This window comes from Salvelinus namaycush, chromosome 12 (genome assembly GCF_016432855.1).
Source record: "Salvelinus namaycush isolate Seneca chromosome 12, SaNama_1.0, whole genome shotgun sequence".
Classification (NCBI taxonomy): Eukaryota; Metazoa; Chordata; class Actinopteri; order Salmoniformes; family Salmonidae; genus Salvelinus; species Salvelinus namaycush.
Genome location: NC_052318.1, coordinates 53,219,246 through 53,246,918, shown reverse-complemented (window position 1 = coordinate 53,246,918; position 27,673 = coordinate 53,219,246). Strand labels below are relative to the sequence as shown.

The window sequence follows — 27,673 nt, the reverse complement described above, 5'->3', positions numbered from 1 at the left end:
TTGAAATATCAAAACTGGTGGAGAAAGTTAAATCTGTGAAAATCACTAGAAGTGGATTTTTTTTTGTATCTGTTGGTCAGAAGAAACATGTTGGATCTCACGCAAATTGATGGATATGATGTGTTGTGCTTCGATTTACGAAGCAGGGCACCTGTCAAACGAGTCATTCTGGAGTACAGAAGAATTCGACATTGCTCTAATGAAAAAGATTAATGGAGTGGTCGAGGTACGTAAAATAAATTGGATGGTAAATGTCAGGAAGGAGAAGTTTGTCTGTTTCTCCAAATCTGAGTGCAGATGAGATATGTGAACTACCCTGGTAGAGTGTTTATTCCCAGAACTTTGCAATGTACCCACTGTAAAATATTTGGACTTACAGTATATCAAGTGTATATAGGATGAGCCTTGACTAGAATACAGTATATACATCATTGGGTAAAACAGTATGTAAACATTTTTTAAGTGACCAGTGTTCAATGACTAATTACATAGGGAAGCAGTCTAAAGTGCAAGGTTGAGTACTGGGTGATCCCTGTGTTGAGGATCAGCATGGGGGAGGTGTTGTTCGCTTACCCTCACCACCTGGGGTCGGCCCATAAGGAAATCTAGGATCCACAGGGAGGACTTCAGACCCAAGGCTATGAACTTGGAGGGCACTTTGGTGTTGAAAGCTGAGTTGTAGTCGAACAGCATTCTCACATACTGTAGGTATTTAATTTTGTCCAGGTGGGATAGGGCGTTGTGTAGTGGGTCAAGGGTGTCGAGTATGGTGGAGGGGGAATTGTTTACATGCTGACCAGACCGGACACGTCGCATGCGCGAGCGTCGCAAAATAAATTTAGAAATACATGTTATTCAATTAATGCACCCACACTGCTCGCGCACGCCAACGAGCGTCTGCGATGCCAAGGGCTAAAATAGAACTCCTTTCTATTTCTGACGTAGATCGTGCTTTAAGTCCTGCCTCTCCCATCTCCTCATTGGTTTATAGAAGCAGGTACCCACGTGCCATCTCATTGGTTATACCCACGTCGGTGATTGAAAGACTAACTGTTTTGCCGGTCGTCATGGTAATACTATGAAAGTTTAGATGCCAATCACCATATAAGTTGAAAGATGAAAAAGCCTGGAAGGAGGAGAGATGACTAGAAACGATTCGGTTGGCCGTTTTATGTGTGGATTAATTGTCGGAGTAGAGGACCTTGTGCATTTCAGGTAAAATAACAACTCAATGTTTATATCCCAGGACAAATTAGCTAACAACAGCAAGCTAGTTAAATAGGACAAATTAGCTAGCATGTGCAAGCTAACTAGCTAAATTGCCATACATGTTTAATGCTTTTCGACCTGTACCCAAATTTATGTCGCCATTGGTTCAGAGTTTGTTTTGATATTTTAACCTGCGTGTGGTGATTGCGTTTGGTGTAGGGGGACAAAATAAATGTATGCACGATAGCGCACGTGCTCAGCCGGTTTGGGTTCCGTGTTAGTCTGTTGCATCACTATCGGCTGCTTGGAAATTAAAGATGAACTGAAATCAAAATCAGGAATGGACAATGATTTAAGTATTCAATAAAATGTGGTTCAGTGAGAAAAGTTGTTTATTTCCAAGTCATGTGGAATCCATATCCAAATACAGTTCTTGGAAGTATTGAGCCATTTGTATAACCTATAGATATAGTGCCTATAAATAGGTTTATTGTACATTGTATCACTCAACAGTTATGTTCAAAATATCTGATTGACTTTATTGTTTAATAGGTTGACTAATTGATTGATTTAACGACCCATGCTTGGCCGTAGTCTTAGCTCTCCGTGTACCATTTAAAAGTAGTAATACATTGCCATTTAAAAGTAGTAATACATAAAAGTAGAAACTGAAATTACATGAAACCAACGTTGATTTAACCAGTGTGCACCCAGTGGGATCTATGTACAATGTAATCAAACCCCCACAGCAGAGATGGTCACTTCCAAAGGCGGTAAAATCCCAAGGCAATCGCTAGGCAGGCGAAAACAGACGCTACCAAAAAGAAAAGCAGAGGGGGGTATATCATGATCCCACTTAAATTCATACCATATTTCAAAGAATAGTTGAATATACAGAAATGTGTCAACAAACACACACACAAGCACATATCTTTAACTCTGCATCGTGGGAAAAGGACCCGTGAGTAAGCATTTCACTGTTAGTCTAGACCTGTTGCATACGAAGCATGTGACTTATAACATTTGATTTGGCATACAAACGCACACACACACCGTACCTGCAAGGTAGCGGATGGTCTCCAGCTTCAGCGACTCCAGTAGAGTTTTCAGGGAGGCCACCTCTAGATCAATCTTTTTAGTCGTCTCCATCGTTTCGTGGTCAATGACTGCGTTCTGAGGAGAACATTAACATAGGGAATCATATTACTATAATCATATGGCTGGTTTTGCAGACATGGTATAAGCCTAGTCCTGGACTAAAATGTGCTTTTTAATATAGGACTAGGCTTAATCTGTTTCTGGGAATCCGCCCCATAAAGAAATGCAGCTGTTATAGCCTGTGGTGGGAGTATAGAAATATCATCATGGACAAGATGGCATTTTACCTTATTGTGGAACTCTGTGCTGTTCTCCATAAGTTTCTTCTCCTGCTCAGTAAACTGATAGAGAAAGAAAGAGACAGATGCCCAGTGAGAAAGAGAAAGCATGTGGCAGAATGTCAATTCAAGGTCTCAGGAGTAATAATCAATCACACGCGTATGCGCACGCACACACCATGTCAGTGACCCTGCTCCTCTCCAGGTTGATGTCCAGCTTGGCCTCAGCTCGGACCTTCTTACTCTCCTCCTGAAGTGAAAACCGGAAACAGAAGGGTTAGGGTTAGTTATTGTTTGCATCCCAAATGGCAACTTATGCTCTTTTATAGTGCACTACGTTTGACCAGGGCCCAAAAGCAGTGCACTATGTAGGGAATAGGGTGCCATTTTGGATGTGTCCACACAAGTCACATGATGTACTGAGTGCGAAACCACTGAGCTATCTGATAGCACCACAGAGATAACTGATAAACTATTACATGATTCATAACAGTTATAGTTTACCAATAAACAAATGAAATGATAACTCAGAATTACAAATATAACATACAGTAATGATATAGTGAATGAATGAATTACATTATTTGTCAAATCACCAATTGGTGACACATAAACAAACACTACAATAATTCATTGCGCGTCACATAGAGAGAGAAAAATGTAAGGTAAAAAGCAATACATAAGAGTAAATAAGGTTATCCAAACAAATATATACATAGAGCAGTAAAATAATACACACACACACAACCGTTCAAAAGTTTGGGGTCACTTAGATATGTCCTTGTTTTTGAAAGAAAAGTACTTTTCTTGTCCATTAAACTAACATCAAATTGATCAGAAATACAGTGTAGACATTGTTAATGTTGTAAATTACTATTGTAGCTGGAAACGGCAGATTTCTAATGGAATATCTACATAGGCCCATTATCAGCAACCATCACTCCTGTGTTACAATGGCACGTTGTGTTAGCTAATCCAGGTTTATTATTTTAAAAGACTAATTGATCATTAGAAAAGCCGTTTGCAATTTTTTGTTATGTTAGCACAGCTGAAAACTGTTGTTCTGATTTAAATAAGCAATAAAACTGGCCATCTTTAGATTAGTTGAGTATCTGGAGCATCAGCATTTGTGGGTTCGATTACCTCAAAATGGCCAGAAACAAAGAACTTTCTTCTGAAACTCATCAGTCTATTCTTGTTCTGAGAAATGAAGGCCATCCCATGCGAAACAGACACCTCACAAGTCCCACAACTGGCAGCTTCATTAAATAGTACCCGCAAAACACCAGTCTCAACAGTGAAGAGGCAACCCTGGGATGCTGGTCTTCTAGGTAGAGTTCCTCTGTCCAGTGTCTGTGTTCTTTTGCCCATCTTAATCTTTTCTTTTTATTGGCCAGTCTGAGATATGGCTTTTTCTCTGCAACTCTGCCTAGAAGGCCAGCATCCCGGATGTTATTTTAATGGACCAAAAATGTGCTTTTCTTTTAAAAACAAGGACATTTCTAAGTGACCCTAAACTTTTGAACGGTAGTGTACATACATAACATATAGAGATAAATAAATACATAAAAAAGAAACAGAAGGCATTTGAACCCAGTCTGGCACAAAGAGAAGATTCATGTGGGAGACAAGCCTATACACAATCTACATACACACGTGCCAAGCTAAATATTTTTTATAATTGAATTATCAGTAGCCCTTTTTTCTTTTATTCCAGGCATTATCTAAATATTTCGCAAACGGATATATACAATGAATAAAAAAACATTTCAGTTTCTCCTTATCGCTCAGCCACATAATGCCAGGGTATATCTGGTGGTCTTTCTGGAATAAGAGCAAGTGTATGTTGTGGTAGAAAGGGCAATAGAGGATAAAATGAGTTTCATTCTCTATTTCTTCAAGGTCACAATAGTTACATAGTCTTTCCTCTTCCATTTTACCACAATACCAACCTGTTTCAAGAAGTAGTCCCCAGTTATTGCAAGTATAGGTACAAACTTGTGGACACCTAAAAAGTAACGTACTGCTCTGTTATGGGCATGTTTGTTTCTAAAATACCTCTTAGCACCCCACACTCCTGCTGAATAGTCCAGAACAGGACACACGCATGTCTGATACAGTTTGGAATACGTAGCATAACCAATACCTTTGATTGTTTTAGTTTTTACTATAACTACCCCAAGAACTCTACTTGCTGAGTCAGCCAGGGCATATGTTCTGTATAGAAAGGTAATATGTTCATCAATATAAATACACATATTTATAATAGTAGTATTTTTTTTTGGATCTCTTATCACTTCTCACCATCAGCCTGTTCCTTATCTGATCCAACTCTGTCTTCATTTTCTGCAGAGAGACATACACAGGTTTATGTAGAATGCATATATTATTATAATTATTATTATAGATCCCTAGTGCTCTTGTTAGCTTAGGAGAGATAGACGGGCAGTGATTGTGTGGAGGAGGAAAGGGTTTATGTACGTACGGCGTTCTCCGAGCGCAGGTTGGCAAACTCACTCTTCTCCAGGATCACCATGTCTTTCCTGATGGAGTCCAGGTGAGCCATGATCTGCTGCAGCGCAATCTCCTAAACAAGATACACAGGAGAGAAGGGGGGCGGAGGGTGTCTTACAACAGAACAACCTACAAGAGAGTGGTTGAAAGAGGGTGTAATATGGGGGTGAAGGTTCAGAGTATTGCAATTCCATGGGTGTAACTGAAGCACACACTGTCATACATACCAGCAGTCACAAGTGTAAGCGATAGCCTGGTCTTCTTTAGCTTGGGTAGCAAGCGGGATGCGGTGGGTGTGTGTGGTACCTGGTGTGCTGTGAGTGTGGTACCTGGTGTGGTACCTGGGCTGCTGTGAGTGTGGTAACTGGGCTGCTGTGTGTGGTGTGTGTGGTACCTGGTTTGCTTTGAGTGTGGTACCTGGGCTGCTGTGAGTGTGGTAACTGGGCTGCTGAGTGTGGTAACTGGGCTGCTGTGTGTGGTGTGTGTGTGGTACCTGGTTTGCTTTGAGTGTGGGGTACCTGGGCTCCTGTGAGTGTGGTGTGTGTGGTACCTGGGCTGCTGTGAGTGTGGGGTGTGTTGTACCTGGGTTGCTGTGAGTGTGGTAACTGGTGTGGTGTGTGCATGTGGTAACTGGTGTGCTGTGAGTGTGGTACCTGGGCTGCTGTGAGTGTGGTACCTGGGCTGATATGAGTGTAGTGTGTGTGTGTGTGGTACCTGGGCTGCTGTGAGTGTGGCAACTGGGATGATATGAGTGTGGTACCTGGTGTGGTGTGTGTGGTAACTGGGCTGCTGTGAGTGTGCTAACTGGGCTGCTGTGAGTGGTGTGTGTGTGTGGTACCTGGACTGCTGTCAGTTTGGTGTGTGTGTGTGGTACCTGGTGTGCTGTGTTTTGTACCTGGTGTGTGTGGTACCTGGGCTGCTGTGAGTGTGGTACCTGGTGTGCTTTGAGTGTGGTAACTGGTGTGCGGTGAGTGTGGTAACTGGTGTGCGGTGAGTGTGGTAACTGGTGTGTGGTGAGTGTGGTAACTGGTGTGCGGTGAGTGTGGTAACTGGTGTGCGGTGAGCGTGGTAACTGGTGTGCTGTGAGTGTGGTACCTGGGCTGATATGAGTGTGGTGTGTGTGTGGTACCTGGGCTGCTGTGAGTGTGGTAACTGGGATGATATGAGTGTGGTACATGGTGTGCTGTGAGTGTGGTACCTGGTGTGAGTGTGGTAACTGGGCTGCTGTGAGTGTGCTAACTGGGCTGCTGTGAGTGGTGTGTGTGGTACCTAGACTGCTGTCAGTTTGGTGTGTGTGTGTGTGTGGGTTACCTGGTGCGCTGTGTTTTGTACCTGGTGTGTGTGGTACCTGGGCTGCTGTGAGTGTGGTACCTGGTGTGCTTTGAGTGTGGTGTGTGTGGTACCTGGGCTGCTGTGAGTGTGGTACCTGGTGTGCTGTGTGTGGGGTACCTGGTGTCCTGGGAGTGTGGGGTACCTGGTGTGTGTGTGTGTGGTATCTGGTGTGTGTGTGTGTGGTACCTGGTGTGCTCCAGTCACCATGTCTTTGTACACTATGTCCATGTTGGCTGTTGTCAGAGTCACCAGAGCTGCTACTATGATTTCTGCTTGACACTTTTCAAAGCCTGAAAATAGAGAAATCATTAAAGATTTGATCTTCAGCATTACAACAGTGTCCAGTTTCTTTATTACAATGTGGATCAATTATCACCTTATTTGCCTATCCTGGTCTGGATGTGACTTACACTTCAGAATAGATTTCAGAAAAGGCAACACAGAAGAAGAATTACAGATCCAAGTCCAAAATGATGCACCCACCATTGCTCTCCAGCTCAATGACCATGGCATGAGAGTCAAAAGTCAGTTTCCTCTGTTCCAGAGGGGTCAGCTCCACTTTCCTCAGGTCGTACGCTGCTGCTGCAGGTGTTGCAACGTGGAACTCTGTACAGACAGACAGATGGAGTTGAGTGGCGAGGTGATGACTTTGAGGAGTGTAGCCTACCTCCGACTACATCAAGTCAGTATCAGTCGAAACTTGTAAAAATGTCCATTCTGTCATGTGTACCTTGTACCTACGCTTGTCCTGTGTAACAGCGTTCTTTTCTTTGGATGCCGCAATCCGTAGTTTTTTAACTTAATTCTATGTGACCTCTGTCAAATTGCGGCGTGCAATGAGAGGGCTGCTCCTTCTGCGTTAACAAACAACGTCTCCCTTGGTGGAGTTCACGTAAAATGCTATTTTTGTGAGAGAAAAAACGACGAATTGCAGTACCCAAAGAAAATAAATGCAGTTACACAGGACAAATATAGGTACAAAGGTACACATGAAAGAATGTACAGATTTTTTACGTGTCTATTTAAAAAGAATAAAACTAAGAACATTAACAACTTCATAGTTAAGAACACTAACAAAATGGAAGAAAATGAAACATATTCTACAAGAACCAATATCACTTCCTAACACAATCTTATGGAACAATACTTGGATTGCGTTTCAAAATTCACCGATAAATTGGGCCACGTGGAAAACTAAAGGCATAGAAAACTGTAAATAACTTTAACAGGAAATACATCTATTTCGATTACAGAATTAAAAAGTAATTTTGGACTGACAAATATAGTCAGTTAATTAATTTAATATTAATTTAAAAGTTACTTATCACACAATTTTGAAGAGCAACCTTGACATTATGACCAAACCGGCTCCGCGTGTGCGCCATTGTGCGCATGGTGAGTTTGTCTATCCCCACCAGATGCGATCAGGACACAGGTTGAAATATCAAAACGAATTCTGAACCAACTTTATTAATTTGGGGCCAGGTCGAAACACACATGATACATTCATGGTCATTTAGCTAGCTAACTAGCTTGCTGTTGCTAGTTAATTTGTTCTGGAATATAAACATTGGGTTGTTATTTTACCTGAAATGTACAAGGTCCTTTTTTTTGCTGGATCTTTGTAGAATTTTGACCCATTTTGAGTCACACAAAATCATGTGCTCTCTACTATGACAATTAATCCACAGATAAAAAGGGAAACATAGTTAGTTTCTAGTAATCTCACCTAGTTATTTTTCTCCCGTGGACTTTACATGGCGGTTGACAACAAACTTTAAGGTGTGTTACTGCAACTAAGTCTTTCATCTTTCAATCACCCACGTTGGTATATGCTCCTAAAAAGCAACGAGAAGATGGTAAAGCCAGGACTTGTAGCGCCTAAAGCAGACCAAGTTCTCGTTGACGCATGAGCAGTTTGGATGAAATGATCGAATAACTTGTGTAACTACATTTTGCAATGCTAGAAAACGCAACGCGGCCGGTATGGTCAGCATGCGAGGGAATCTTATTTGAGTCAGAAAAGGATGTTCATATGATAGGGAAGATATACAAAACCTTGCAGAGAGCATATCCAACTGACAATTACAGATAACAAAAACGTATACTTAATCCAATATAACATAATGTATAGAATTTCATATAAGAAACTAAATTAACTAATTCTACAGCACAACGGCAGTCATGAAAAACTAGTCTGGGCTCCCGAGTGGCGCAGTGGTCTAAGGCACTGCATCTAAGTGCTAGAGGCGTCACTACAAACACCCTGCTTCGTATCCAGACTGTATCACAACCGGCCGTGACATCCAGAGACTCGACTTCGAACCTGATTAAACACTTGGAGGTAAGGATGGCAGGTGTGGCGCGACGAAAATTGTACAGAACTGCAATGTCAAAATGTTCCAGCATTTGGAACAAAGCACAGAGATCCACATTAGCTTGAGGCAATAGAGGACATTGCAAGCATGAAAGTAACTATTCCATGTGTGACAAGTCTTTGGACTCCTTGAAATCGTTTCCCATAGTCCAGAACTTGTTTCTGAAGTACAACACTCCAGTGCCCCAGTTGAGCGTCTTTTCAGCTATGGTGGAAACCTGTTTACCCCTCGCCGAAACAGGATGCCTGATGCTCATCTAGAGCATGACTTTTGCTGCAATACAACAGCAATTTCTGCCTTCAATCATCTGAGTAGGCTAGCTTCAGAATAGGCCTACTGCAATGCCATGTCTGATATGTTGGTTTATTGCACCTAGCTCCACTTTTTTTGCTTAAACTTGGACTAAATGTGTGTAAAAAAAAAAGACATATTTCTATTTCTCATTTTAGTCATTTAGCAGACACTTCTCCAGAGCGACTTACAGTAAGTAGTGAGTGCATACATTTTCATACCACTTTGTACTGGTGTCCCGTGGGATAAGTGTTTAGCACCATCCATGTTACTTAATCCCTTACTTATACCTGGTTTTAACATGTATACTTTGTCCTGCACATTGTGTTTGTGCCCACATTTTTAGACAGGTGTACACGATTAAAAGATGTGACTGTGACTGATCAGATCATATAAGTGTAAATGGACAAGAGAGGCAGGTATACAGGGCTTAAATACATTTGTGTCAATGTTTTGTGATGTTCTAATGTGGTTCTGCAATAAATGTTAAATTGGTAATATTATTTTATTCTTATGTTTTACGGGTGAAGTAATCCAAAAGAAACAAAGTAATCAGATTACGTTACTGAGTTTAGGTAATCCAAAAATTACATTACTGATTACAATTTTAGACCGGTAACTAACGGATTACATTTAAAAAGTAACCTACCCTGTTGACAGTGAGATCAGTTCAGCACCCTACATTGCAGTCCAGGTGGATGACACCACAGACATATCCTGCAAATGTCCATTGACATTCATAGCACGCTATGTCAAGGATAAGGGTGTTATACTGAAGAAAAACATAAATGCAAAATGCAACAATTTTGAAGATTGAGTTACAGTTCATATTAGGTCATCAGAAATGTTTTATAAATTCATTAGGCCCTTATCTATGGATTTCACAAGACTGGAAATACAGATATGCATCTGTTGGTCACAGATACTTTTAAAAAAAAGTAGGGGCGTGGATCAGAAAACCAGTCAGTATCTGGTGTGACCACCATTTGACTCATGCAGTGTGATACATCTCTTTCGCATAGAGTTGATCAGACTATTGATTGTGGCCTGTGGAATGTTGTCCCACTCCTCTGTGCGAAGCTGCTGGATATTGGCAGGAACTGGAACACGGTTGTCATACACGTCGATTCAGAGCATCCGAAACATGCTCAAAGGGTGACACATCTGGTGAGTATGCAGGCCATGGAAGAACTGGGACTCTTCCAGGAATTGTGTACAGATCCTTGCGACATGGGGACATGCATTATCATGCTGAAACATGAGGTGATGGCTGCGGATGACTGGCACGTCAATGGGCCTCAGTCTCGTCACGGTATCCCTGTGCATTCAAATCGATAAAATGCAATTGTGTTCATTGTCCGTAGCTTATGTCTGCCCATCCCATAGCCCTACCACCACCATTGGGCACTCTGGTCACAACGTTGACGTCAGCAAACCCACTCGGCCACACAACACCATACACGTGGTCTGCGGTTGTGAGGTTGGTTGGACATACTGCCAAATTCTCCAAAATGACGGAGGCAGCTTATGGTAGAGCAATGAACATTAAATTATCTGGCAACAGCTCTGGTGGACATTCCTGCAGTCAGCATGCCAATTGAACACTCCCTCAAAACTTGAGATATCTGTCACATTGTTTTGCATGACAAAACTGCACATTTTAGAGTGGCTTTTTATTGTCCCCAGCACAAGGTGCACCTGTGCACATCATACTGTTTAATCAGCTTCTTGATATGGCCTCCTGGACAGATACTACACATAACCAGAGGTTTGCTGACATGAAGAGCCTCAACTTCGTACGTGTTCTTGATCATGGTTAATTTCCCGAGTACTCAAAGCAAGAGGGGTTTCCTGACAGAACTCACACCGCTGTTCCAGACGTACCCTTTTTTGACAACAAGAGGTTGGAAAGTGTGCTGCAGATAATCTATGCTGATGCCTCCTACAAACCACCAGGTGAGCTGCTGCAATCACTTGTGAAAAAGGACCTGAACAGGGACTTCTCCCTATAATTAGCCTACAACATGTTGAAGTGCATTGCGGTTGCATTTCCCATTAGACTAATCTTGCTGCTTCAGAAACATTTCAGTAAGGATGTTATAACTTAAGCAAACCAATAGTGAAATTAACTTTGCCAACTAACTTTAACTTGCATTTGACCATGCTGTGTAGGTCATGTAACTGTTTGTTGCATGCAATATTTTCTTTGTGTACTTAAATAGGACAGATGATACTCTCCAGTTTTATTAACTGTGATGAAACACAAACGTATGTGGTTGAATTTTTGCCACCACTGTGACACTTGTACTTTGGAACTGTCTGTAAATGATGTAGGCTATGGCTTATTGGTCTTATATCGGCTACCATGGTGCCGTATAAATGCATTTCTAATGGGTTATAGAGAAAACACAATTATCACAATATAAATTGTAAAAAATGTTTTACCTGGCTTGGCTTCCCCATAGATTTGACCTACGCACCGCTACTGTCATGACTCAATAATCCATGCTTTCTGGGAATGTTTTTCACTTTATTTAAGAACCCGGAAACAAAACAATGTCTGAACGTTCTGTTTTGTGGAGAACTTCCGTTGTGGCGTTCTTTCCGTTTTGCGAACGTTACCTAGCTAGCTCAAAATGTCGTGGGATCATACCAAGAAAAAACATTAAACGTCGAGTGGCAAGTCTGTGCCACATCTGCTGATTATTTAAGAGTGAGATAACGATATGAAAAAAAAAAATGCTATCACCTACGCAGACAACTTCAATTATTTTGTTTTGTCTATTGGTGTGGATGGGTCAGAAATGAGGAACTACAAAAGCACAGGCATATCAATACCTCCACAGCAGGAAAGTTGGGCGGGTGTTAATTCACTGTCTAGGATGACAACCTGGGTGTTCCTCAAAGCAGATGTCCAGCCCAGTCAGAGCGAAACACACCATAATTTTGCCTGTATTCTTGTATCATCTGTCGGTACGGTGGAGACTGCGGGGTGTTCTTGTGTTGCAGGGCAGGGAAAGTCTTGCAATCATGCGGCTGCAATACTATGGAAGGTAGCTAACTCACTGGCTTTTGTTTATCAATACTTGCCCTTTCTTTGAATGATAAGTTTGATGTTAGCTAGTTAGCTCGCTAAATGTGATGACACCGTATCACTGACCAGAACTGATAACGTTAAAAATTACAACATGCACACACGGTTCTTGGTTTCAATGGCTCATTGTGTAAGTATATCAGTCTAATCTCGAAAGGCAATGAAGTAGGTACAGAAGCAAGGTGAATTTTACAATCAAATAGGAAATTACCAACAACCTAAACCTACTAGTCAACCGTGAACACCATGTAAACTAGTGTTCTGTTCTGTACTGTAATTAATTATTCTAACAGTAGTTGTTTGTTGAAGGTGCAGAATTCTGTGTATGGAGGATTGACAGGGGTGTCCTGTACAAATGAGCAATGCCAGTGGAACTCGGCGACGCAGCCAAATCTATCCTCAAAAAGGTTGAGCGAGATCTGTGGCAAACATCACAAACCAACTGACAAGTTCTCTGACAGCACTCTCCATCTCTACATACAACCGGTGTACCACTCACACAACATACTTAAAAAGAGTTTGGAAGGGGCCAATGTTCCAGTGGGGCGCATTCTGCACAAGTGTATCAATGCTAAACCAAACAGTCATCAAGTTCCAGCAACAGCCACACAGCTCCAGCAGCCTCATGGTGAACACAGCATCAACATGCAGTGTCAGAAATGCTTGTCATTTTATGACATTGATGTGTAAGGAGTGTAAATGTGCCAGCCTTTAGGAGTTCACTAAAGCACAGAGTGCCTCCCATGCGTGGTAGTCAAAGGTTCCTGTGCGCACCTCAACAAATCCAGACAACTTTGTGCGGGAGCATCTCTTCCCCAGGTTCCATGGGAACTCAGCAATCACATATGGTAAGGAGAACAAGCAGGTGGCCTACACATGGATGGAGAGTTGTGGGTTTAGTCAGGAGAGTAGAGGCACAGTAGTGAGTGTCAAGGAGCCATGGCTTTCTGCAAGCCCAGATGGTGTTAAACTCTCAAGAACTTCTAGAAATCAAATGTCCTGTTCTGAGTAAGAAGTGTGAGTCTCTGACTAAACTGTTCTCTGGCTAACTAACAGATGTGATGGATGGGGTTCCTCAGCTGCAACCTAATGGAGCCCTTGGGTATTACATGAGCATGTTCTGGGTATTACAAATGGGCATGTTCTGCACAGGACTGGTGAGATATCAAACTGCTTGTCTGGCTCCATCCGAACAGGTTGTTATTGATGTGCCGTTTGATTTTTTCTTCACAGCTCTCTTCATATGCACATTTACCTGATTATATTTGCATAATTCTTGGTGTTTTTTTTGTCTTGTACAGCTCTTCATACATGTTTATCTAATGCCTAAGGATAACTCCTTATGCTTTATGAACATATTTGTATTGTACCTTGTATAGCTCTTTTCATAATGACACTTCATTAACTTATTATGCAAACATACCGTAACTGATCTTACACTTGGAAAATGATGGTGTTAAGAAAAACACTGAAATTTCACTGTTGACATTTTCTTTGATACTTAACCTTTTGAAATGAAGGACAAGGAGGCATGTCGAAGGGTTTCAAATGTGTTTTCTGTTTGATTCTGGTTTTGGGTTTCAAGTGCACAAATTAAGAAAACAGTGTGGCACTTTATAAACAGTTGTCTTCCCTCTTGGTCTGTTAGAGACATGTTGGTGTTGAAGAAAATGTATTGTAAATATATTTAAGGCATGATAGCGCCACCTAGTGGATGCCTGTAATTAATTATCAGAAACATGCAAAGGTACAGTACATTTCAAATTATTCAGATTAAATAGTAAACAATATACACTGCTTTTGGGAACGTTTTCAGACCCCTTCCCCTTTTCCACATTTTGCTCGGTTACAGCCTTATTCTAAAATGGATAATATATTTTTTCTCATCAATCTATACACAATACCCCATAATGACAAAGCGAAAACAGTTTTAGAAATGTTTAATTTATTAAAAATAATCTAGAAATACCTTATTTACATAGGTATTCAGACCCTTTGCTATGAGACTTGAAAGGATGCACCTGAGCTCAATGTTTCCATTGATCATCCTTGAGATGTTTTTACAACTTGATTGGAGTCCACCTGTGGTAAATTCAATTGATTACACATGATTTGGAAAGGCACACACCTGTCTATATAAGGTCCCACAGTTGACAGTGCATGTCAGAACAAAAACCGTAGAACTCCGAGACAGGATTGTGTCGAGGCACAGATCCGAGGAAGGGTACCAAAAAATGTATGCAGCATTGAAGGTCCCCAAGAACACAGTAAGCTCCATCATTCTTAAATTGAAGTTTGGAAAGACCAAGACTCTTCCTAGAGCTGGCTGCCTGGCAAACTGAGCAATCGGTGGAGAAGGGCCTTGGTCAGGGAGGTGACCAAGAGCAGGATGGTCACTCTGATAGAGCTCCAGAGTTCATCTGTGGAGATGGGAGAACCTTCTAGAAGGACAACCATCTCTGCAGCACTCCACTAATCAGGCTTTTATGGTATAGCGGCCAGACGGAAGCCACTCCTTAGTAAAAGGCACATGACAGCCCGCTTAGAGAATTCCAAAAGGTACCTAAAGACTCTCAGACCATGAAAAACAAGATTCTCTGGTCTAATGAAACCAAGATTTTAACTATTTGGCCTGAATGCCAAGAGTCACATCTGGAGGAAACCTGGCACCATCCCTACGGTGAAGCATGGTGGTAGCAGCATCATGCTGTGGGGCTGTTTTTCAGCAGCATGGACTGGGAGACTAGTCAGAGATCCTTGATGAAAACTTGCTCCAGAGCGCTCAGGACCTCGGACTGGGGCGAAGGTTCACATTCCAACAGGATTGGCTTCGGGACAAGTCTCTGAATGTCCTTGAGTGGCCCAGCCTGAGCCCGGACTTGAACCCGATGGAACATCTCTAGAGAGACCTGAAAATAGCGGTGCAGCGACATCCCCCATTCAACTTGACAGAACTTGAAAGGATTTACAGAGAAGAATGTGAGAAACTCCCCAAATAGTAGTGTGCCAAGCCTGCAGCGTCATACCCAAGAAGACTTGAGGCTGTAATTGCTGCCAAAGGTGCTTCAACAAAGTACTGAGTAAAGTGTCTGAATACTTATGTAAATGTGATATTTCAGTTGTTTTTGTATACATTTGCAAAAACGTATACAACTTGTTTTTGCTTGGTCATTGTGGGCTATTGTGTGTAGATCGAGAGAGGAAAAACATTTTATCAATTTAAAATAAGGCTGTAACAAAATGTGGAAAATGTCAAAGGGTCTAAATACTTTCCAAATGCACTGCACACACAGTATCTCATGTGGATGAAATTATAGTGTATAAAGTTACATTTCAGATGTATGAACATTCCCTGCTCACTCTGCATCCTCATGGATGATCTCACCCTGTATGTTAACGAGTGCTCTACAGATTCTGAGGACTTTGTCCATTTTGTGTGTCAGGTTGATGAGAAGAGTCTGGAAGAGGATTTTGAACACCTTGAGTTGTCTGATAACTCTCAACATGAATATGCACATTAGCTGTCCTTCTCGTGCTTGTGGCTTCCTTTCTGAGTGAAGGCTGGTATGGCAAGGAAGCCCCTGTCTGTCATAACTTCATCGCCAGGCCTAAGGTATTCCAGGAAGCCAGAGTTTTGGGTGATGAACTTGTCACTGCATCTGCCTCCATATGCAGGAGAAACTAACATGGAGCAATGGCCACAAATACTGGAGAGTATTGCTGGACTAATAGTGGCTGTATGACTTCCCTCTGGAATCAATATTGTGTGCTTTCTGAAGAGTGGTTTCAGAGCAGTCGATGATGCAAGTGGTGTTGGGGAACTTCTCTTTGGAAGCACTAAGGCATTGTGTTCTGGATCGTCTCCCTTGGCAGCCATGGAATGTAGATCCTCATGTGCTCCTCCATTGTGTCAATCCAGTAGGAAAGGATTCTGCTCACTACTCCCTGGGACACAACAAAGCGTTCAGCAAGATCACCCTGGAGTAGATTCAGCTTCATCAAGGTTATCAGTATTTGATCAGTGATATGCACTCTGCAGAAATGCTACATGGTCAAAGAAAACACTAAAAGGATGGCCAGTATACAACACTGAGCTAGTGTCATTCTTCAGGATGGTATGGGTCAATGGCTCTGCACCACCACATTGGGTTTGTTTGTGGCAGGTGGGCTTGTTGACTGGTTCTGTTGACACTTAGCTGTGATCAGTCAGTGCTGGAACTTCCCATTGAGTATCAGCATCTTTACACTGCGGTGGCATTGGCACACTCAAATCAGAGACTCTGCATCACCAGAGTTGTCTTCATCTGTCAAAAAAAACAAGAGACTACAAGTTTAACAAAATAAAATACACAGACAGCCTACTGGTCATGGGTTAGGTTAAAAAAAGAAAAGACTGGAGATAATGTTTAATAATTTAGGTAGTTACAGACATTTCATGAGCATCACCAGTGGCATGCCAGCAAGGATGGGGATAAGCATGGGGAGACATTGTCAGACAGAAGTTGTTGGATAGCTAACAATATAGGGACTAACTATGTTAGTTAGACAAACTGTTCTCAACTAGCCTACCTGGTTAAATATATATTTTTTTTTTAACTAGCTAGGCTAGTAAGCTAGCAACACTATCAGTTGGACTGCCCTCAAGCTAGCTAGCTAAGTGAGTTAGCTAGGCAACAATTATATAGCTACAGTATGTTAAGACTTAGGAGTCTTAACATAGTTAGCTAAGCTTGCTAGTTAAGTTAGCTAACTTCTGCTTGATTCAGGACACCCCATCTGTGACAATAGCTAGCTAACAACTACCTGTATGTGTTGATGACCTGATGAGATGTCACCTTCCGGTCTGTACTGGAGTATCATAGCCCAGCCACTTCTCATAGAAGGGATGCTCTTCAGTTGGCCTCTTGTCCACGAAGTGATAGGATCAGACGTTGGGTCAGTTTGGTGGTTTCTTCAAGTTCAATGCTTTGAGCCAAAGAGACTCATCCTTCTTAGGAGGTGGGTGCAAATCAAAAGGCACCTAACAACTGCACTAAAAAAAAATGGTGGTCAAAACACTCCTCCATGAACAGCTTCCATTTATGCCAGTTATTGTGGAATCCCCTTACCGAACATAAAATGCCAGTTTTGCATGAATCCATGTTTGGGAAGTTGTGAGAAGCGAAAGCGATTTGCTTTATCTTGGCCAGGTCGCAGTTGCGAATGAGAACTTGTTCTCAACTAGCCTACCTGGTTAAACAAAGGTAAAAAAAATAGTGAGCTAGCTAGCTGCGAACTATTGGCCGGAAGTGCTTAAGTCCCCCATAAAAAAACGGAACAGACCACACCCATATTTCTGTTGAAAATTAGGTACATAAAGTCTGGATGTTGTAGACGGAGCTAGAAAGTTGGCTGTCAGAAGTATTACTATGTAAACTTACTGTCTGCATATTTCAAGACATGGCCTATGGGGGTGTAGTGAGATACCACATGGGTTGGACGATTCTCTTGAAAAAAATTATACTAAAACCATAGAAATCAATCAACCCACCATCATTAACACAATGGAAAAATCTTATGATTTATTTTTGAAATATTGAAAGTGCGTGGGCTATGGAGTGAAACAAAATTGTGCAGGTTCAGGCCATGTGGCGGAAAGTGATGTGGGGGCTGGAGATGTGTGGTGTGTGCTAGTGGGTTTGGGCAGGTGTGATAGTTGATGTATGATGTTGTCGTTTGTTTTGTATTGCTTATAAAATCGTACAAAAAACATTTATGGGCATTTTTTACAAGCATTGAATAATAACGACTCAATGTAGTCATTGGTAGCCCAGATAGCAATGAGGAATTGGCCCTGAAGCGGCCCTCTTCCGAAAGCATTGATGCAGTGTCTTAGACCGCTGCACCACTCTGGAGGCTCCATCCACAAAGTATCAAAATACTATACTACTTAAACAGGAATCTTAAATAATTTAATTTAAATGTTAATTGTATTTTTTGATCACAGAAACAATGAGAAAATATGGAAAAATAAATAAAGAATGAAATGTTAATTATATAAAGCAGCCCGTGTAATCATCTGCCATTGAGTAGCCTCAATCGGCCCGAGCCCCAAGTAATATTTGGGCCAGATAACTCTCACCGGAATCAGCCGAAGCTCAATCCCCGCATCCTAGCCATACGTAATATGCCTAAAGTGGCCCAGTTTCGGGCCACATGACGTCGGCCGAGCCTGACTCTCAGTTGGGTGCCCCGACTCTCAGCCGGAATAGGTCCAGATCCACTGCGCTAGCTGGGAGGCTAGCTACACTCCGCCAAAACGAATCTAATCTAACTTAACGCCTTGCCACTCAACTTCATTGAGCAGTGTGGATTTGAGAATTATTGGCTAACAAACAGACACACGTTTTGTTAAGGATAATAAACGTGTGCCCACTTGTGTAGTAAACAAAAGTTAGGCCTGTAATGGTTAATAGCGAAGGAAAGGAGTATACCTAGTCACTTGCACAACTGAATGCATTCATTAAATTGAAATGTGTCTTCCGCATTTAACACAACCCCTTTGAATTAGCGTTAGTACACAGGTATAGAGTAATTACCTGCAAGACTACTAATATACCAAAACGCTTACCTCTCCAACTCTGTGTTCCCCTGTATGTGCCATTGTTCGGATGCCTCTGACAGTGCCGGAATACTGACCGGAAAAGAGTTACACAGTGTCTGTTTACACTGATCATCGCCCCAGACACAAAGACGTTGAAACTCACGGAGCAACAAATTCTCTTTCAGTTACAACACTCTTACGATCTGAGTTGTATTACACGTGTGTTATCTATATATTGAAGTACAAAGTGTGATATCTATCCCACACCGACTCACACACAGAGGACAAGCAAGCGTTTATGACACCGGATGGTACGTAAGAATGCAGTTTACGAAGTTTTTCTTCAACGTTGCGCAATATTTGACCATTTCCGCACGGTGACGGTCCATATCTAGCTAACAATTCAATATTTCTACTCGTCTTCTTTTGCTTTGTTTGTATAATTGAATGTGCTAATTCGACAATGTGATTGCGGGGAGGACCGCGTAACAGTCTAGAACCGATACTGTACATCAAAATACTGTACATCTCAATAAAGTTTATTTTTACAAACCCCCCCCAAAAACTGTCATGGCGACGCCCAGAGCAGACGACTGGAGTTGGTTTCCTGCATTAGCACTTGGCGTTTCTTTCATGAAATGTATTTTGATAAACGCATAGTAAGTGAAACATTCAAATAATTTATAATATATTTCTAAACATGTATATTTCAACGTATCTTATCTGTTCTACTTCATTGATTAGTTGTGTCGCTAGCTAGCGTTAGCTTGATATCTGCGTTGGCAGCTTTGCCACTGTATTGAAAAAGTTATTCAACCATACACGTTTACACACATAACTAACTATAAATAAGTGGTTAGGGCATTTATTCTCACCAGGAAAATGTGTCATAAGAGCATCAAACCTCCTAACTACACTGTCCTATAACTATCTGTGTGACGTTTTTTTTAACAGTGAGGTATTGTGTTGTGTCGTTGACTATGACAGTGTTTTCTGGATATTTCAGTCATTCCACAGATTTTGAGGTTCACAGGAACTGGCTCGCCATCACTCACAGCTTTCCTGTGTCAGAATGGTACCATGAGGTTTGTACATGCATGCATGCATACATACATACATACTGTACATACATACAAATCATGTATTATGCATGTATAAAAGTGTGTCACTCACCCCTTAAGTGCTATTTCAAGCTACAAATCCTGTAGCTAAATCATCATTTTGCGCGTGACGAATTCACATGGAGATTGAGGGAAAAGTGACGCTACCTGTCGGCAATGTTACCTCTAAAATATCATTAGTCGAGGTAATTGACGTACTATGTACATGTAGGCAGTGGTGGAATCAACGCAATATTAGCCACTTTCTCATACATAGACATGTACAACATTGGTCATCATGCTCAGACTTTAAACATAATGCAACATACCGAAACTCTGCAAAACTAACTAAGCAAGAGATTTTGTTGTAGGCAGAATGCTTTGGAGTAGGATTCTATGGCATTGACAGGCATGACTCAGGCCTGTACTCTACATAGACCAGTGCGCCATAACCAATCAGAGCTGCTGTAGGCCTATATGTAAATAGACCATTGCCATAATGCATCTGTGCCATTCACTTTGAACTGGAATGTGTTTACTGCATAAGTGGTCGTGAGTAGATTAGTTTGTTTTGTGATCAAAGCAAGAGCTGCCTGTTGCCACTTGTGCACATTTGTTCATATCCTTTGCTAGTTAGTGAGTTATTAGCCCCGTTATAGATCATTTGTAGTAAGCAATGGGGGGAGTGATTGCTTCTTACAAGAGCACAAAATGTGTACATTTCTAGACATCTTTGAAAAGCGAGTCGGGTAAAGAGCTTCTTTTTTTTTTTTGCCAATAGGCAGAGGGTAGCATCATTTGTCTGATTCACTGTAATAATGGTATGGGAATAATGCATTTTATTTTGTAAAGTGGTTTCTTGAATTAAACAACACAACAACATTTTCAATCACCTCCTTGTCTGAAGGACAAGTGGATAAACAGGTTAATGTCAAGCCCTGCATGTTTTTTTTCAAAAGTTTAATGGAAAGTAGGCCTACATTGAACACCATACATTGGCCATTGTAGGCTGAATGATAGAACAGCTATTTCCATGTTATGGAATGCATTTTCTCTATTGTTTCAGATGGTAGGCCACTCTGGTAGGCCTACATTATGATCATCCCCAGGAGCCTACTTGACCACTTTCTTAAACTGTAACGTAAAGTGGGTACAGCTTCAGTGTTCACAGTAAACGCACGCTGGAAGATGCACAGAATTTTCAGAATGTTCAAGTTTGCGCTCATCAGACCTGAAATTTGCTCACTGCCCCCACAAAATAGAGGGAGCATTGCCTGTCGGAAGTCAAATTTTACCTATAGAATACAAATGTTTATGACTGTGTGTTTGTCTTTCTGTGTAGAACACCTCAGAGTGGACCCTGGACTACCCTCCTTTGTTTGCCTGGTTTGAGTATGGCCTGTCCCACGTGGCTCAGCACTTTGACAAGGAGATGCTGGTGGTTCAGAATCTCATCTACACCAGTCCTGCTACCGTCCTTTTCCAGAGGCTCTCTGTCATCGTGACGGACATGGTCTTCATTTACGCTGTCAAAGAGTGAGTGTTTTCTCCAGGGGAAAGGGAGAAGCTAAAGAAATGCAAATATGTTTTATGCATGGAGGATGCCTTAAGTATTAAAGTATCATAAATAGACATGTACTACATTGGTCATCATGCTCAGACTTTTAAGGTATAATGCAGCTGTGTTTATCATTTCTGGGTAACAATTAAGTGCTTTCTGGGATTGTTTACAATTGAAATGGTCAAAAATAAACAAAAATATCTTCTTAGCAGAAAGCATTTTCAAAAGCAATAATTTTGCTAGGACTGTCTGGGAGCAGTCTGATTGAGGTAGAGTCCTGCATCGGGTTGGATACACATGATTTTCCTGCAGTTGAGCTGCAAATAAATCAACTGGCAGGTGGAATGAAAACATTCTTTCAACTCGCAGGTCGGCTCGCAATTCAGAACAATTATATTGCAGGTCAGAAATGTTTTATATGATGATAATATAATTTTTTTACAAACCCAGGAGCTTGTTGTGTTTTCCATTAGGCTATGTGAGCGGTGAGGCAGATATGGCCTAGGCTACCAGCCACCCAGCGAGAGAGTGGAGCAGGGAACTGTCCATTAGGAGGCTATTTGTGTGGTTCTGAAACATTCCTAATATGTCCACCTGCAGAGCTTATGTTCCCTTTCACCACACGACAATACATTGGCAAGTTTATTTTTCCAGACTCTTAGCTCAAGCGAAAATGGCTAATGTAAGGAGAAATAAAGAAGGTTATGATGGTGAGATACACCATCATGGAAACAGGTGCTGTGCGAGTGAAACCCCAGTTTGGAAGGATTTTGGAGTCATTCTGGACAAGGAGGACAACAACCCGGTAGATGGATACACAGCCTGCAAAAGTGCAAGCAGATATTTGTTTACAATAATTCAGTTACTTATTACATTACTTCAGGCTTTCCTTCATTTAAACCGTACGCAGGCCATATAAAGCTTAAACCTGTGTGGCTGGTAAAATTTTGAGTAGACAATAGCCTACAAAATATATGTAGGCTATTTTTGCAGTCTATATCCTATTTGATTCTGGAATAGCCTAATAAATTAATGTTATTTGGCGGGTCACCAATCGGCTCTCGGAACACTTCTATGTGGGTGGATCAGGTTGCGGAGAAAAATATAATGACAAACCATCGTTCGGCGTTCGGCGCAGGTGTTGGTAACTGGTTCGCCATACACCTGCACCGAACGTTGTGCAACAGGTAATTCATATGTTTACCTCATATGTTTACCTCATATGTTTACCTATTCATATGTTTACCTGCGCAACGTTCGGCGCAGGTGTTGGTAACTGGTTCGCCATACACCTGCGCCGAACGTTGTGCAACAGGTAATTCATATGTTTACCTAAGTAGTTAGATGGTTTGTCATTAAATCTATTAGATAGACATGCTTCTGATATCCGTGCATTATTGACCCGTGACTGACAATTTTGAAGTACGTTAGCAAAACCCTAAAACGAGGTGACGTCAGACCGTCTACTTAAGTAGGCAATATAAAAAAGTCTATCGTGTTCATTGATTGGGTTAAGACGAACCGTCACTCCAAACCTAGCTGACCAATGGAGACTCATTGTCTACGCCTCCCTCTAAACCCTGCCCTTCACGGGAAAATAATGCCAAAACTCACAATAGAAAAGACTGGCAGTGAACGCAAAGAAACACATTGATAGCAAAGATACGAGTAGCGAAACCAGAAGGTAGTGCATGCAGGCAAAATGTATTCAATAGGATTGGTTGCTGGGAAAGTTGAACCGAAAACGTTTTTTACATTCTTTTTCAAATATATGTTTTAATCATTTGTCAGAGTTTTGCACTCGCTTTAAAATTATTTGCTTACAAGTTTTGGTTTTAATGTCTTATTTTTCTTTACAATTCTATACATTTTCCTTTCAATTGTTTGGCTTTTGATTTCAACAGCCAACGACCACCAGTCCTCGAAAATATAATGGTTACATTCAACTTTATTTTTCATGTTCACAATTAATTTTATTTTGAATTAAATTCATATGGCGTGAAATTGACCCCATAAACGTGACACGCAATTTTTCAAGACTACTGGATTCTGCTCTGACTTGGGTGTCTGTTAGTGGGGAGAGAGTACTTGTCCCCCTAGATATTGCGTATTTTGGGTGTTGGTATCATTTGTGTTTGCTAAAAGCTAACTACTTCTCTGCTTGTGTAGCTAATGCTTCTTTGCTTAGGTAGGATTTGTGTTTGCCAAAAGCCTACCTCTTTTGCTCGGCTTGTGTAGCCAGTGTTTCCTTGCTTGATTAAGATGACCAGTGGTAAGAGTAAATTCAAAAAGGCTAACCAGTCAGATTTGAACCTCCGACCATGCCATAGGGCATGTGGTTTCACAATGAAAATGTAAAGATACTCACAAGTGCTGTCCTGTTTGCCGGGGGTGGAAACACCCTCAGGCTGCCTTGGCTCGGACCAGCTCGTGTGACCGCTGTCACCGGCTGAGTTCAGACTGTTTTATGCTGACTTCTTAGGAAGGTTTACTGGAGAAGGGCATCTCTTTGAAAATAACGGTGTTACGGCGGCCTCAGGGCTGCCGGAGACGGGTCGGAGTTGTTCCCCGCCTGTCATGCGAGAGACTTGGATTCTCTGCTTCCCTGAAGGTTTTCAGGAACTGCATTCTGGAAAGGATGTGGTACTGTATCTCTGACTGGTTCCGAGAAAGAGATGGATGAGCTAGCTCCGACAGCTTTATATCTATGCCACGGCTATCGCGCTGGGCTTGCAGAGCAGCAACCCGGCGCTATGGCTTTCCTCCTGGGTAAAGTTTTACAACCTGTGATGACTGCGGTAGAGCTTGACTCTCTCTCAAAAGTAACAGTCAGTATCTGGTGTGGCCACCAGCTGCATTAAGTACTGCAGTGCATCTCCTCATGGACTGCACCAGATTTGCCAGTTCTTGCTGTGAGATGTTATCCCACTCTTCCGCCAAGGCACCTGCAAGTTTCCAGACATTTCTGGGGGGAATGGCCCTAGCCCTCACCCTCCGATCCAACAGGTCCCAGACGTGCTCAATGGGATAGAGATCCGGGCTCTTCGCTGGCCATGGCAGAACACTAACATTCCTGTCTTGCAGGAAATCACGCACAGAATGAGCAGTACGGCTGGTGGCATTGTCATGCTGGAGGGTCATGTCAGGATGAGTCTGCAGGAAGGGTACCACATGAGGGAGGAGGATGTCTTCCCTGTAACGCACAGTGTTTAGATTGCCTGCAATGACAACAAGCTCAGTCCAATGATGCTGTGACACACCGCCCCAGACCATGACGGATCCACCTCCAAATCGATCCTGCTCCAGAGTATAGGCCTTGGTGTAACGTTTTTTCCTTCGACGATAAACGAATCCGACCATCACCCCTGGTGAGACAAAACCACAACTCGACTCGTCAGTGAAGAGCACTTTTTGCCAGTCCTGTCTGGTCCAGCGACTGTGGGTTTGTGCCCATAGGCGACGTTGTTGCCAGTGATGTCTGGTGAGGACCTGCCTTACAACAGGCCTACAAGCCCTCAGTCCAGCCTCTCTCAGCCTATTGTGGACAGTCTGAGCACTGATGGAGGGATTGTGCGTTCCTGGTGTAACTCGGGCAGTTGTTGTTGCCATCCTGTACCTGTCCCGCAGGTGTGATGTTCGGATGTACTGATCCTGTGTTGTTACACGTGGTCTGCCACTGCGAGGACGATCAGCTGTCCATCCTGTCTCCCTGTAGCGCTGTCTTAGGTGTCTCACAGTATGGACATTGCAATTTATTGCACTGGCCACATCTGCAGTCCTCATGCATCCTTGCAGCATGCCTAAGGCACGTTCACGCAGATGAGCAGGGACCCTGGACATCTTTCTTTTGGTGTTTTTCAGAGTCAGTAGAAAGGCCTCTTTTAGTGTTCTAAGTTTTCATAACTGTGACCTTATTTGCCTACCGTCTGTAAGCCATTAGTGTCTTAACGACCGTTCCACAAGTGCATGTTCATTCATTGTTTATGGTTCATTGAACAAGCATGGGAAACAGTGTTTTAAATTAAGATCTGTGAAGTTATTTGGATTTTTACGAATTGTCTTTATCTTTGGTCCTGAAAAAGGGAGGTTTCTTTTTTTTGAGTTTACTTGAAGTCCTTGGCCACTTTAATAAATGGAACACTAGTCAGTCACTTTAAATAATCACTTTAATAATGTTTACATATCTTGCATTACTCATCTCATATGTTTATACTGTATTCTATTATATCTACTGTATCTTAGTCTATTCTTCTCTGACATTGCCCGTCCGTATATTTATATTTTCTTAATTCAATTCTTTTACTTAGATTTGTGTGTATTGGGTATATGTTGTGAATTGTTAGATATTACTTGTTAGATATTGCTACCCTGTCGGAACTAGAAGCACAAGCATTTCGCTACACTCTCAATAACATCTGCTAAAAACGTGTATGTGACAAATACAATTTGATTTGTCTCAACTATGGAGTCCATGCAGTCTCGTTCCGAGGAGAAGCAAAAACAATAAGTAACAGTGCTTTCTTGCTGCGTTCAAGTCATGTTGGGAACATGTGCAATATCACCTTCCTTCTAGGAAAATTCACGTGCATGCCCGTCCAACTCTGGTTTATGACTAGGAGACTTGGGTATGATATCTGGACCCCAATCTTTTTCATATGCTGGGCTTCAATGTCATGCACCACTGAGAATGGCTGTCAATGGTGACATTGAACATTTACATTTGGTGGATACTCTTATCCAGAGGGACTTGCAGTAGTAAGTCCAGTGCTTTGTTAAATATTTTTTTTATTTAACTAGGCAAGTCAGTTAAGAACAAATTCTTATTTACAATGACGGCCTACACCTGCCAAACCCTTTTACCCAAGGCCCTATGGTGTCCGAGGGTATCGAAAGTATGGTATCACCCATATGTGAGCATAAATCACTCTCTTCAGGCACAAGAGTGGCGGGTGTGTGAGGACATGACAAAATAACCACATTATCCCAGTCCTCAAGGTGGTGCTCCACCCCTCCAGATGACAATATATAGGTGGTTGACCGCATGCTCCGCCCAGCGGCGGGCATTCAAGGCGTCACCGTGGGTGTGTCCTATCGCCTGTTTTGAGAGAGAAGATTTCCTCTCTTTGGAAGTGGGCTATTCGGGTGGTTCCCATGTCGGAAGCACAGAGCGGTTGGTACAACCTGTATTTTCGAGTTCCAAACAGCAATGGAACGCTGTGTCCCATCCTGGACTTGCGTGGTTTGGACAAGCACCTCAAGGAGTGCAAGTTCAAAATGCTCACACTTCGGTGGCTAATACAGTCGGTGCGTCCCAGCAATTGGTTTACGTACAGTGCCTTCACAAAGTATTCACACCTTTGACTTATTCCACATTTTGTTGTGTTACAGCCTTAGATGTAGATGTTTTGTCACTGGCCTACACACAGTACCCCATGGCGTCAAAGTGGAATAGTGTTTTTATACATTTTTACAAATTTGCTGAACAAGTCACAAGTTGCATGGATTCACTCTGTGTGCAATTATAGTGTTTAACATGATTTTGTAAAGACTACCTCATCTCTGTACCCTCACACATACAATCTGTAAGGTCCCTTAGTCAAGCAGTGAATATCAAACACAGATTCAACCACAAAGACCAGGGTGTTTCTCCAATGCCTCATAAAGAAGGACACCTATTGGTAGGACACCTATATGGTGAAGTTATTAATTACACTTTGGATGGTGTATCAATACACCCAGTCACTACAACGATACATGCATCCATCCTAACTCATTTGCCGGAGAGGAAGGAAACAGCTCAGGGATTTCACCATGAGGCCAATGGTGACTTTAAAACAGTTACAGAGTTTAATGGCTGGAATAGGGGAGAACTGAGGATGGATCAACAACTGCAGTTACTCCACAATGCTAACCTAATTGACAGAGTGAAAAGAAGGAAGCCTGTACATAATACAAATGATCCATCAGACACTGTCTTCTATCCCGTTTGCAACAAGTCACTAAATTAATACTGCAAAAGTTTTAGTCCTGAATACAAAGTGTTATTTTTAGGGAAAATACAACACATTGAGTACCACTCTCCATATTTTCAAGCATAGTGGTGGCTGCATCATGTTATCTGTATGCTTGTAATCATTAGGGGCTGTGGAGTTTTTCAGGATAAAAAAGAAACGGAATGGAGTTAAGCACAGGAAAAATCCTAGAAGAAAATCTGGTTGTCTGCTTTCCACCAGAC

The 27,673-nt window shown here is 42.0% G+C and overlaps 2 protein-coding genes across 3 annotated transcripts in view; one reads left to right on the top strand and one right to left on the bottom strand.

Annotated features, from left to right (window-relative positions):
* Positions 1–1,578: 1,578 nt before the first annotated feature.
* Positions 1,579–19,218, bottom strand: ccdc90b (coiled-coil domain containing 90B). 2 transcript variants are annotated; one of them, XM_039006043.1, is made up of 9 exons: positions 18,805–19,218; positions 6,915–7,037; positions 6,618–6,721; positions 5,071–5,172; positions 4,890–4,931; positions 2,764–2,835; positions 2,595–2,648; positions 2,268–2,382; positions 1,579–2,023 (listed from the first exon to the last, which is right to left on the bottom strand). In XM_039006043.1, exons 1-9 carry the CDS (start codon positions 18,908–18,910, stop codon positions 1,968–1,970), a joined length of 774 nt encoding a protein of 257 aa, XP_038861971.1. In that variant the 5' UTR covers positions 18,911–19,218; the 3' UTR covers positions 1,579–1,967. The 2 variants fall into 2 exon arrangements, with proteins under 2 accessions (XP_038861971.1, XP_038861972.1); XM_039006044.1 differs by lacking the exon at positions 18,805–19,218 and adding an exon at positions 11,546–11,773.
* The window catches only part of alg8 (ALG8 alpha-1,3-glucosyltransferase), a 34,381-nt gene continuing 25,840 nt past the window's right edge, over positions 19,133–27,673 (top strand). Inside the window, exons 1-3 of the mRNA XM_039006042.1 lie at positions 19,133–19,436; positions 19,784–19,862; positions 21,220–21,413. Coding sequence (XP_038861970.1) covers positions 19,348–19,436; positions 19,784–19,862; positions 21,220–21,413 — 362 coding nt within the window. The 5' untranslated portion in view covers positions 19,133–19,347. The remainder of the gene's footprint in view (positions 19,437–19,783; positions 19,863–21,219; positions 21,414–27,673) is intronic.

Excerpts from the sequence above, each read along its gene's own strand:
- ccdc90b (XM_039006043.1), bottom strand. The coding sequence starts at position 18,910 with ATGATCAGTGTAAACAGACACTGTGTAACTCTTTTCCGGTCAGTATTC. Across the intron at positions 6,722-6,914 it reads CATTGAGCTGGAGAGCAATG|GCTTTGAAAAGTGTCAAGCA; the intron begins GTGGGTGCATCA and ends CTCTATTTTCAG. Across the intron at positions 2,649-2,763 it reads GGAGCAGGGTCACTGACATG|TTTACTGAGCAGGAGAAGAA; the intron begins GTGTGTGCGTGC and ends TTTCTCTATCAG.